Source organism: Uloborus diversus, chromosome 1, assembly GCF_026930045.1.
Source record: "Uloborus diversus isolate 005 chromosome 1, Udiv.v.3.1, whole genome shotgun sequence".
NCBI classification, from domain to species: domain Eukaryota; kingdom Metazoa; phylum Arthropoda; class Arachnida; order Araneae; family Uloboridae; genus Uloborus; species Uloborus diversus.
The window spans coordinates 185,859,626-185,873,031 of NC_072731.1; the positions used below are offsets into that span (position 1 = coordinate 185,859,626).

Consider the following 13,406-nt stretch of genomic DNA (forward strand, 5'->3'; position numbering starts at 1 on the left):
AAAAACCAGAAAAAAAATTGTGGAAAATGCTGAAGATCTATCTAGTGAATGCTTTTAAGCTTTAATGACCAGGAGAATCAACAGAAAAGGATTAAAATGACCCTATCTCTGTATCAGCTATTCAAACACACCCCTACTGTTGACCAGTCAATGGAATTTTAGTGATAAGACTGGAGCTTACAGTGACCTCCTGGGCAGAGCTCAAGGAGCAAAATATTGCAAGTTCATAAATAGCCCATTGTACTGTATTCTAAGAATAAGTTCTCCCTCAACTTTTATCTTGGGGGAAATTCCTGAAAACAACAATAAAGATCAAAAGTAAGAGTGGTTTCAATGCAATCTTCAGGATTGATACATGACAACTGAGTAGTAAAAGCTTATCTATTTTGCATTCACCTAACCAGAATTACTTTTGAAAATTATTATCTTGCATCCTCAATAAAAGGAAGGGTGAAAAAAAAAAATGGCGAACATTTTCCCGATCGCGCAAAACACAAAGTTCTGAACTTAACATTTTTCTTGTTAAATTACTTATGAATATGAATTTTATACAAAAGCACTTTAACCTTGTTCATTTTCTAGTAATTCACCTATTTCTGAGGGGCTATTTTTATTTGGACTTGCAAAAGTCACGTATTAATCAATCGCGCCATTTTGAAAATGGCGAAATTTTAAAAGTAGCAGCAAAGCCAACACAGATATTTTAAAAGAGTCACAATGAAGTCAAATTTTCTAATTTAAGATTGCAAATGAGCAATTTTCATACTCATGTGAGAAAATGTTTCGTTTTTTGCGATCGCGATTTTTGCGTTGTGTTAATTCGCTTGCGATTTTTTTTCTATTTCTATGAAATTGCCATTGATAATTGATGGAGGGGGGGGGGGGGCTAGTTGCTTTTTTTCACCTAGAAAAATGTTCATGAAAGCAAAGGTTAAGGGAGTGCTTTCTGCTTGATCAATCAAAGGCATTTATTTTTTATTTCATGGTAAAATCCAACTTTAAAATAAATTTTGAGTTTACATCATTGTAACTGACTAAATAGTTTCTCAAATAACTAAATCTTGCAAGTGTATTATTTGAACATATGATAATCACAGAAAAAAAGGGCAAAATTAACCAATTTAGTTTATTTCATACCTTTTTCAAATAACTATGTGGATAGTTTCTTTTCCCTAAGTATAAATAGTTGTATATTATTCAATTATGTGCTAAGATTTTCTGTTTAAAATTTAAGGGACTCATTTTTTCCGCCAAAGGACCCAAATCTATTTCATTAATGGGTCCTTGGGACCCAAGTTACGGATAGTTGAGCGCAAACACTGTAACAGTATATGGGAGAACCATTATACTAAAATTTGAAACCAAAATTTTAAAAATTTTGATGAAATATGAACATTTAAAGCAATTAAATTTTTATCATGCATGCGCGAAAGATAGCAATATAACCTTGGTAATTTAAAGCAGATCCCAACTCCCAATAAAATGCCAGCTCAATATCTTAAAAATTTAGAAAGATGTCAACGATCTTAATGAGCTGAATTTCAATAATTCATGGATAGGCAGTGAATGTAATTATTTTTATTAATGTTAAGTATGATAAGTTTAATGTTCAGTTTTAATTAATATTAAGTATGATAAAATAGTTGACCAAACAATAAGCTTCAATGTAAAAAAAAGTGTGGAGTACTATTTACATTTTTGCAAGGACAACAAGTAGAAGATTTAAGACAACTGTTCACATTTCTATAAAAGTGTCTGTGTGTGTTTTTCATACTATCATTTTATTTACTTTTTTACAGCCCCCCCCCCCCCTTTCTTTAACATCCGCTGCATTTTTTACACTTTAGTCGCTGTTAGACTGAAATAGCAGCAGTTTTTACAAAAAAGTCGTTTTTGTGTCAATTTAGGCTAAAATAGTAGTCACAGTCTGCAACTCTTCAAAATAGTCGCAATACAGTCGTCCCCCTAGCTACTTCCCGTTTCTACTTTCGCGGCTACACTACATCGCGGTTTTTTTTTTCAAATACAGTAATAAGCCTTTTTTATGTGCAAGTGTAAACTTTTTCCTACAAAAGAATAACAGTAAGATAAGCTCTTCTGAGGGACTGTAGGTTGAGAGAGTGAAGGTATAAAATCGCCGAAGAAAGTATAGGGAATCCCTATCTCATTTTAACTGTTAAACACTAACTGGAAAGTAAAAATCATTGTACTATTACTAGAGGAAAAACACATCTGTTCAATGGTGTTCAACAATGTACTAGCTTTTTAAGTTGTATACTCTCGTGTGGCAGGGGCACATACTGTCAGTAACTGGCAATTAATTCCCCATCAAACAAGTTAAGCTATTTTCGTAGATAAGTGTTTCGTGTGTAAGAACTGCATGTGTAGTTTATTTCTCAATAATAACAATGTGATAGCTATTACGTCTAATGTATCTCCTTTTATCATATTTTGTGCAATATATTCTGTAATAAAAATGTAATGGTGGTAAAGGGTGCTGTTTCATGTCTAGGGGGCTCTATGTTAAAAACCTATTTAAATTGACGTAAGTAAGTCTTATGCCCTCTAATTAAGAAAAAAAAATTTCCCTATTAGAGGTTATAAGTACATAAGTATATGGTTTATAAATACAGAATCCTACTTCGCGGAAATTCAGTTATCGCGGTAAAGTCTGGAATGAATTAACTGCGATAAACGAGGGTTGACTGTAGTTGCTTTTTTAGTCGTCAGTGGCAGCCCTGTGAAATTCAGAACATTCTGTAATTTTTTAATTTACAAAATAGTTTCGAGTGATGTACCTATAAAATTTATGACTATTCAATTCATTACATTCATTTTGTTAAATTAATTTTTTATTTTGTCTGTGAATTAATTGTAACAGCAAATTTCTAACAACTTAATAATTTGAATAAAAGTTACAAAGAATTGAAAATGGTTTGATGGATTTCAATAGATAGCAAGACCGAAGATAAAGTGTGAAAACATCAACAGCCTTAAAAAAATTTTTCTTTAGGAAACAAAAGTAGCATTATTAATAAATACAGGGTTCATACTCTATTTGGATGAAAAAATTCCATGACCTTTCCAAGACTTTTTCATGACTTCAATGAAAATTTTCATGACCTCGTTACTCGAAAAGAATAACACTATTTAATCTCAAACTTGATAATGTTTGGAAATGAGCATTAGCAAAACGTCTACATGAATGCCACAGCCTCATTGAAGCACTTACTCGTAATGGGAAAAATATAAGTGTACACCTAAAAAACCAAACTATTCTTGACTTTATCATATAAATATAAGTAAAGTAAAAATGCAGTGAAACGAATAGGATGATGCTTAAATGTCAGATATTTTATTTATAAACAGGCAGAATGATATTGACTGGGACAAAGGTTGAATGAGTCATCACTAAGTTTCAATAAATTTGCTTCAAAAGTTGCCTTTTAGTGTCAACAGTGCACTTAATCATCCACGTTACTTGACAGTATTTTGATTCTTTAAAGTAAAGCCATAGTTTAGTTTTTTATGTTTCTAAATCAGATCTGTTTTGAAAAAACCATTTAGTAATGAATCAATCTTCTGATTCAAAAGTATACTTGTTTTGTTTACTTATTTGCATATTTTCAAATGCATATAAATTAATAGAAACAGAAATTCAGGACATGTTTGATTCCTGACATTGAACGTAGCAGTGGGTCACATGGATTAGTTTTGCGAGCCGTATGTTGGGCACTACTGTTTTAGAGTATTAGAATTCCTCTTTTTCTGTATTCTATAGCCTGACTAAAGACCTTTATTTTCCAAAATCTTCAGCAAATGAAGATAAACTTTGATAAGTTTAATAATAATGTTCTTAAGAATGATGGAATCGAACTTGGATGCAATTGAATTGTTTTGTTTTTTTTTTTTGAGTGGGCGTGGCAAAACTAAGAACGTGAAATTTCGCTACTACAGAATATGAAACAAAAGAAGTGTAGAAAATAACAGTAAATTCAAAATAAAGGATGTCCAAGCAGTAAAATCACATCGCAAAAAAAGACAAGCGGCTGCGACAGAAGTGGATGTAATGAGATTTCAAAATTCAGATTTGATTTTGGGATCGTTCAATTTTCCACTTTTAATAGCTTTTATGTGCTATACTGTTAAATCACTCAAGATTTCTAATGCTCCTTTAGTTACTGTTACTTTCTCTTTGTTCAGGACATTTTTCCATGACTTGAAATAAATTTCCATGACTTTCAATGAAAATTTCAATTTTCCATGACTTTTCCAGGTCTGAAATTTGCTTATTTTTTTTCCATGACTTTCCAGGATTTCCATGACCCGTGCGAACCCTGTAAATATTAATATACAACTTCCGTTATTTTTTTTAAATTCAAATCAAGTTCGTAAAAACAAATAAAATGAACAAGCATCTAAAGAAATGTTTGTCCTCTTTTATAGTTTGGACAAAACTAAACTTGGCAACCTTAAAATGCTGTGATTAGGATCTGCATAGGCTTTATAATTCTGCCAGGTTAAGTTTGCCAGATAGAAGTGATAGTAATTTCATAAAAAAATAATGCAAATATATGCTGATTTACATGCATAACTTGTTTTGCACTCTTTTGACAGCATCTTGACTAATAATAAAGCTGAAAGACTGTCTGGATATCTGTGACTTGCCTAGATCGTTCGGCCGATTTTCATGAAATTTGGCACAAAATTAGTTTGTAGTATGGGGGTGTGCACCTTGAAGTGAATTTTTGAAAATTCAATTTTGTTCTTTTTCTATTCCAATTTTAAGAAATTTTTACTGAGTAAATTATCACAACCATAATTTATAAATATACAGGCGAACCAAATGACCTATTAATTTTCTACTACAGGCAAATCCGTGCAGGTATTACTAGTTAATAATAAACTTACTCTTTCATCAACCTCTTTTTTATCTTCTTCATCCCACAATTTTTTCTGTCGATCTAGATTCTGGATGATTCTTGCAGCCAATTTGATATCTGCACGAACAACTTGTTTATGTGATGAAATGCCATTCACTGATCTAATTCTGCGACTCAGATCTCTATTGACGATGGCTCCTAGTTCACTGTCTCGTAGCTAAAGCAACATTCAATGAATGAATAACATGAACAAAAAAATAATCTACAAACATGCAATGAATGAATTATTAATTAAAGGAATATTTGTCACATTATGATGTAGAATTCAAATATTTAATTTATTGTGACTTTTAGGGAGTTGTATAGTGCTTAAGAGAGGTAGAAACCTTGCTTACGAAAAAATAAATAAAACAAAATAACAAAGATATGAAATCTTTCAAGCTTTCTACAGTAACAAAATAAGTAGGCTCAAGGCTACGCATTCATAACCGCTCCAAACGCAATAAAATTGTAAATTCAGCAAACAAAACTCTGATTTGGCATAGGTATTGGCAAACATAAGTTTCTCCAAATTTTCAACAGAAAAAAGTATTTTCCTCAATCCTTAAAATTATGTGAAAAGATTCTTAATTCTGCAAGAGAACAAAACATGCAGCCAAACTGAAGTCAATGCCAACCGCAAGGAAAGCTGATTGCAACTAGAATCAAAATTAAGTGCCTTAATATATTGCTATTGGTATGCTGTTTTGTAAAATATAAGTAAATGTTTATTACAAACCTATACGTCCCTTTCATGTAAGTTTTATCTAAAAAAAAAAAAAAAAAAACAATTAAAATTAGTTTTGGCTAACACTTTTGAAATTTGGGTTCCACTTTTAATTTGCTGGCAAACTACTTGAAATTCCCAGCGTGGTCCCTAATAAGTGTCGATTTGGTTACTGTCAACATAAAATTCAATATTAGACAAAAATTTGTAACCTAAAGTTCTTAACCTAAAGCGTGCATAATCCATGAGAGCCTGTCAAAGAATATCATGGCATAATATGCCAACTGCACTTAGATACTTCAAATTGATTTGCACTTTCCCTTGATTTCATGAGTTTGAAAAATGTTCAAAACAAATTTAAGAGTAGTAACATTAAAAATTGTGCATGAAATTAATTTTCTTGTATTAATTAGTTCCAGCTATCCTAACCATTTTCGTTTTAAATTCTGATAGTTGACCACATGTGCTGGGGGGGAAGGGGGGGGGGCATGACATCAGTGTTCAAAGCATGGCACAAAGCTCAAAAGGTTGAGAGCTAATAAATAATATTTATAAATTTAAAACTAATGTAGAACAATAGGTCATTAAAAAATTAAAAGTAGTTACAAATTTATTTCTAAATTTTGCTGTGAGTGAAACTAGGAAACATATGAGATATTTTTGTTGTAAGTTAGGCATGTGCTACATTTTTTCAGTTGCATTTGATTCAAGAGTTCAAGTATTTAAACTTGAAGATTTGGCAATAACAGTGCTGATTGCTGAGGTCAATTATTTAACAATTTATATTACAGTGAAAAATGTAGAAATAAATTGCTAAAATAAAAATAAAGTAAGTAGATTTTAGGTAGCTTATATTAATAGCTTCCAACTTCCCGGGTTGTCAGGTTTGGCTTGAAAAATTCAGAAGTACTAGCAAAACAAATTTTTATCTTGCTTTAATATTAATTATTTCATCATAAGATGATTAAATACCAAGAAATGCAAAAATTATAGAAGATCTAGAATGAAAATAAAAGCAGTTTTTTTTAAACAATAGTTTGGAAAAATATTTAAGCATTAAAATATAGAATCACTAAGTCTTGCACATAAAAACGCAGGAAATGTCTTATGAGTATTTTAGTTTAGTTGTAATTGAAGATTTCCAATATATCTAGAAAGGAGAGCTGTTTTTCTGCAGGTTGGCTATTTTTGGCTGATTTCACAAAGCAATTAGGCTATTTTCCTGAATTTTCACCCAGCAACCCTCGTAAAAACCATGTAAAACATGTTACTGATCAATTGAACCAATAACAGAGTGTGATATTTTAAATTATTTGGCAAGTGAAAAGCAGAAATCAGAGTAGTATCAGAGTGGAAACAAAAAATTTAACTTACACGAATACCATTTAAATTCCAACACATTTCCTTTATGTTGACTGATCTTTCAAAAGTAACCCAAGCTCTTCTCACAAACCTACGTTCTGGTTGCGGATCAGCTATGGCCACCCGAAGAAATCCAGGAAATCGTTTACAAAGCTAAAAGTAGAAAATCGATTGTTATTATAAGGATTTAGCACTTTTCACCCTTAAAAAAAAAAAAAAAATTAAAAATGAATTAAAAAAATATAGAGGATAAAGATTGTATTGAAATTTTGCAAAAGGAAAATAAAACTCAAATTACGCGTTTCAGTTCTAGGAAGACAAAATGCTTACTTTAATTATCCATTAAAACTTAATGCATAGCTACAAACATTGAAAGTTTAAAATTAGGGAGACTTAGTATGAATAAATTTAATGACAAAAATTTAAGTTGAACAAGGTTTTTTAAATATAGGAAGGGATTTTTTAATTAAAGTCTATATAGGATTCGAAATTTGGTGCTTGGAAATCTGACAGGATCTAAATTTCAGGAACTAATTTTATTTTCATAAAAAAAGGAGTAAATAAATGAATCAATAAAGAAAACAGCACACAACATCTAGTATCTAGCCGGGGCCTCTGCAACGTTTCTCTTTGAGAAGTGTCACGGCCGCCATTTGACCCCTGAGCTAAGAAATGGGGGGAAATTTGTTTCTTCACTCTTTGGGTCTGCTATAAGAATTGTGTTGATTACTCATTGAACGTGTTTTGACATTTCAAGCTGTAAAATTTTATTTTTAATCATTTTTTCTCCTGGGTTGCGAATACAAAATTACGTCTCGGGATATTGATATTCATGCGAGTACCTAGCAGGGTCCTTTGTTAGAGAAGGCATCAAAATTTGGGAGTCTCCCGAACAAATAGTAAGAGTTGACAGCAATGTTAATGTTACTCTTTTCAGCTTCAAAACAATTAATGTTAGAAAGAGACTTACTGCTTCAACTTCTTGCTTTGTAATGGAGGGAGCTAAGTATCGCAAAAAGATCGAATGAGTTTTGTGAAGGGCTCTTGGTTTTGGCTCCTTGTCTTCTTCAACAGTTTCAACTTCCTCTTTTTCACCTTCTGAAATGTAGTTACACTAAATGTAAGCAGTGACTGAACATAATTTTGTAGTAACAAAGAAACATTTTAAACATTCATAACCTAACAAGTTTGTGAACTCCCTAAAGGTTAAAACTAGGGATACACCGGATATCCGGTAACTATCCGGTTTCCGGCTGATTTTTTAACTATCCGGAACTATGAGGTATCCGATCCGGCAAGCCACTCCGGATCCGGATATCCGACAGTTTTTTGCAGGATATCCGGTAAAAATATGAGAGATATCCGGGGTTGATGTGGGGGTATCCGGTATGAAATGAGGGTTTAATTTTGAATTTACTTTTGCAAAAATTCCAATTAAAGCTTTCACTGTTTCATAAACTTTTCGATAATGCTTTCTCTTTTAATTGCTGCTTCAAAAATGACCATTCCTCTTCAAACCTAGCTTCTGGCATTCCCCCGCGTCATCCCCCCCCCTTCGCGAATCTGCTGACGGTATGTTGCCAATAATTTCTCTCTCTCTCTGCTTTAACATGCTGAAGTGAAAAGTCGACCTTGAAATGGTTCATATCAAAGCGCTTGAAGTTGGAGGAGTGGCCGTGTTGAAAATTAAAATGCAGTCAAGTTCCGACGCGGGAGGAATGCATTCCACTACTCCTCTCGCGTAAGTTGAAATTTAGCGTAGTAGAAAAATGTATGAATTCGGATTTTTAGAAACAGACTAAAAATTTTTAGGCATTTGTAAACACCTCTCACACTATTTTGAACCATTTCTTAACTATATATTACCGTTTCTTGCATAAAAAAAGCTGTATTATTCAACATAAAACTCTGTTACAATGTAAAAAATTAATGGTCAATGGGAGAGAGACATGTAAATAAAACAATAATATAGTTACAGTGTATTAATAATTTAATAATGCACGCTTTGGTGCCATTATATCTCATGAACATTAAAACGAAGAATGAAAGAAACTAATGAAAAATGCGGAATAGTTGCACTGAAACAAAGCAATGTTTAGAGTAGTAGGGTGTGGAAACTTCCGTTTTCAGTGATACTAAAAGGATGAAGAACCATCAAGAAACCAATATGTAGTGACCAATGACGTAGTCGATGCTTGCACCCAGTGCGCGCAGTTGTACAACGAACTATTTTTGAAATTATATTTGCTTGTATATTTCTACACATGCTAAAATCCTTTCATTGCATTCATTCATATCCAAAATTTTGTGTTGCGCTTGTATTTTTTCCATTTTTAGTTATCCGTAAAAGTTTTCTCCCCCTTTTTTAAATTATTCCACTTCCGTAAAAATGAGTTGAAATCTTCCTGAAAAAAAAAATCTCAGAACAAACGTACAATTCATTTTATTGAAAGCATGACACATTTTAGAGGAAGGAGAAGGGAGGGTGGCAGATCAGGCAAGTGAAATTAAAGTGAAATTTTCAGTTGATTATTTAAGTATAATTTTATTTATGTTTAAAAAAATTGTTAACATGTTGAGAACGACCATGGGTGCAAGTTTGGTGATGTGTTCAAGACGGAAAATATTTTCAGCCCCCCCCCCCCCCCCACCCACATGCGGGCTTAAGGAAAAATTTGTATGTATAAACAGGGGTCTGGCCCGAGCAAATTTGGGTCCGTTAACGGACCCTTCACAAAAATCCGATCAACCAAAACGGACCTTTCACAAAAATCCAATCAACCAAAACGGACCTTTCACAAAATCCTGATCAACCAAAACGGACCCTTCACAAAATTCTGATAAACAAAAACGGATCTTTCACAAATTGTTTATTGAAAGAGCAAATCTCAGATTAAAATAATACAGCATATTTCCTGTATAAAAACGATAATGGTTGGAACCTTTTTTAAAGTTAAATTAGAGGAATCAACTTACACAAAATCAGCTAATTTCGCAGAAGAAAAAAAAAATCGGCACTCTTGTGATGCTCCTGCAAGCCATAAATAATTACTACGGCCAAATAAATATAATGCCTGTTGTTGGTTTCTTTGAAAGAAATTAACAGCTGAAAGTCAGTTTGGTTTATAATTTTGCTTGTTTGTTTTATGCAGCGGTGTTGTTGTAAACTTCTTTGAAAAAGCATCAACATTCTCTGAATAGGCGTAGTAAGCACTTTTCTCCCCACTCATGATTTAATAATCAATAATATACAGCGAAATGAACTTAGAACTGCAAAGGGTAGTAAGGGGGGGGGGGGGGGGTGATCGCTTCAGATAGGGTTCCAAATTCAAACTAATCACTACTTAGCGTCATCGTCATCGTCTAGCGGTGCAATGTTTAACTGTTTATCGCCACTTAGCGTCTGGCGGTGCGATGTTTAATTGTTATTTTGGGAGAAAGTTATATGGGTTTGATTTTTCTATGCTAAAAAGGATAATTAACTTAAAATAAACTTTTTATTTACCGTTTTTTTTCTATAGATGCCTACATTTTGAAAAAAATCTTTTTACATCCAATATGAGAATCATATTTCATTCTTTTTTCAAGCTAACTTCGCTTTATTAGGATGCAAATAAATGAAAAGGGTTCTTTATTTTTGTAACAAAGCTTATTTCAGGTTTTTAAAGTGGAATAGGGAAGTTTTCGATTTTTCAATTTTATTTTTACATGATAGAGTAACACGTATGAACGTCATAGGTGAAAAAAATTTTGCGATACGATAAGTAGTTTTCTTTAAATTAATTTTTAAAGTTCAAGCGCTTGTGACGTCAAATGGCATAGGAAGTGACGTCATGCACTCTTCCGATAGGGGAGAAACCGAAGGTCACGCATTCGACTTCGAAGACAAAACGTAAAAGGCTTATCTCCTCGCATTTCTGGAACATTACACCTCTCATCCTCTCGGAAATATTCGAATATCATTGATGTTACATGAGGAAGATTATTTAGATTGTGCTTTAACGAATCCGGTCTCCATAGTGTGTTCAAAAGGATTATTGAATTTCTAAAAAATAAAAATATCAGCGCGCTCAAAATGTCCCTAGCGAAAACAGGGGATCTTCGGCGGAAGACTGCCCATTCGCGCCCTGTGACGTAGGCTCGTGACGTTTCAGAAGAGCGCACTTTTGCGCGTGGATTTTTAAAAATTCATTAAAAATCAACCACGGTGTTTTAAAATTCGGCGATGGTGAATTTTTTAGTTTTGAGGGTCAATTAACCATATCCAATAGCCAAAATATGAACATTTAATAGGTTGCAACTTCCCTATTCCATTTTCTTTTATGAGTCAATAATTAAAATGCTGAATTGATCGTTTATTTTTTATTTTATTTATTTATTATTATTATTTTTGCATCAACTGTGTCCAGATATTAATGATATGTTTATCATAGGGCTCTAAAATGCAATTCTAAAATAATTTTATCCAAAATATTTATTTTACAAGCCGTTTTTATACTTTTGATGCCTTCACTTTGAAGATTGCAATCTCTTTGCATCTGCTATAGGAATCTGATTTTTCGCATTTTCGATGTTTAGTACGCTTAGTTAAGAAGTAAACAAATAAAATATTTTTTATTTTTGTAAAAATCACGGAATTTATAAGTTTTAAACGAAACTCTGTGCTCTTAAACAGTGTCTTGGGTTAAAAATTTAAATGCTGAACCCCTGACTGAATTTTTTTTCTTACAGTTGTTTTAAATACTATACAAATAACATTTCTAGTATAATTTAACATGATGTAGAATGGTAGATAAATATTGATACTTGAGGGGTGTCCATCTCCCCCCCCCAGTGAGCAATGCCTCCCCCCCCCCAAATACTAGAAAAGCACTAAAGAATGATATTCTCAACAGAAACGAGGGAAAACACTCAACTTTAAGTGTCAATGATGCAGTTTCCACCATCTCAAGAGTCTAAACTTTCGTTTTTGCAAAAAAAAAAAATTTTTTTTTTTTTTTTGCAAAATTATTTGATTTTTCACAAAAGTATTTGATTTTTCACAAAATTATTTGGTTTTTCACAAAAAACAGACCCTGTGAAAAATCCTGGACAGCCCCTGATAAATGTTGTAGATTTTAACAATGCCAGTTTTGGAATCTGTTTGATTTAAATTTTAAGCCTTAAAATTGTAATATTTAAGTGATTTGACATCACAATTCCAAAAAGTCTAAAATCCGGCAATAAAAGGGGGGAGGGGGTCTGGGGGTCTCCCCCATAAATTTTTTTCAAATTGAAGTCCAAAAAACGCTATGGTAGGCCATTTTGGTAAAGTTCAGGGAAAGGAGGGGTTCAGGGACTCTTACATCAATTATTTCAAACTGATAGTCCCAAAATCAAAATATTGGGCAACCTTCAAAAAATATTAGAGAAGGGGGGGGGGGGAACGCTATGGGCTTTTCCTGAAATTGAAGATTTAAAAACAAATTGTAATTTAAATTTCATAACGTTTGTACGCTTTTTGAATGCACTATTGAAGGGATGAAGTTCAGGAACCCACCTTCGGTAACATTTCGAAATTGAAGTTTCAAAAACGCAATTTTAAACGATGTTTGATAATGTAAGGGGCAAAAGCGTTTGCAGCACCCCACCATTAGTTTTTCGCCGATCGTAAACATTTTTATTGTAGCAATAAAATCGCTTAGGACATAAGATTTTCACTTTTGCAACATAAATCAGTTCTGATCGGAAAGTCTACCCAAGATAGCGCTAACAAACTAGAAAAGAAGGAAAGTTGGGGGAAGGGGAAAGCCGACTAATGATAATGAACTGTCACCATTCCCCCATACAGTCTTCATTTGAAAAAGAATTCTTTTATAAGATAGAATTAGCAATAAAAAATCGCTTCAGTGAAGTAGATATATTTTTTAAACAAGGTACCCTTTCCAACATTCATTAATTAAAAAAAGAAATAGGGGAACCGAATCCTAACCCCAGGCAGGGTTCCCGAATCACATCCCTCTTAAGGCACTCAAATATAGTCTAAAGTGGAGCTTTAAATATTTCAGCATCAGAGAATTTTCGGAAGAGAACTCCCGAAACCCTTCCTCTGAATTCACCACAAATGTCCTAAATTTCAATTTTTAAGGCTTCAGTTTCTAAATTGTTTTGTAGGAATAGTACCCCTCTTACCTATAAACATGACTTATGACCGCCTAAAAATTTTAATACTTTAATTTGGAAACTTTTTGAAAGAATCTTCCTACATCCTTCCCCCTTAAGTCAATCAAAGATAGCCCAAAACAAAGCTCTAAAAATTTCAGAAACGAAAATATTTCGGGCTGAGGGTGCGGAATACCCCCCTCCTCTCATTGTGTTTACTAAATGCAGTGTAAGTTTTTGTTTAAGGTTAATTT

At 32.8% G+C, this 13,406-nt stretch overlaps 1 protein-coding gene across 2 annotated transcripts in view; it reads right to left on the reverse strand.

The window, feature by feature from the left end:
- Positions 1 to 13,406, reverse strand: part of LOC129223800 (serrate RNA effector molecule homolog) — a 74,743-nt gene that overhangs the window by 24,739 nt on the left and 36,598 nt on the right. For both annotated transcript variants that reach the window (XM_054858167.1, XM_054858159.1), the window contains exons 11-13: positions 7,982 to 8,109; positions 7,024 to 7,164; positions 4,912 to 5,100 (exon numbers count right to left, since the gene is read on the reverse strand). In XM_054858167.1, coding sequence (XP_054714142.1) covers positions 4,912 to 5,100; positions 7,024 to 7,164; positions 7,982 to 8,109 — 458 coding nt within the window. The remainder of the gene's footprint in view (positions 1 to 4,911; positions 5,101 to 7,023; positions 7,165 to 7,981; positions 8,110 to 13,406) is intronic.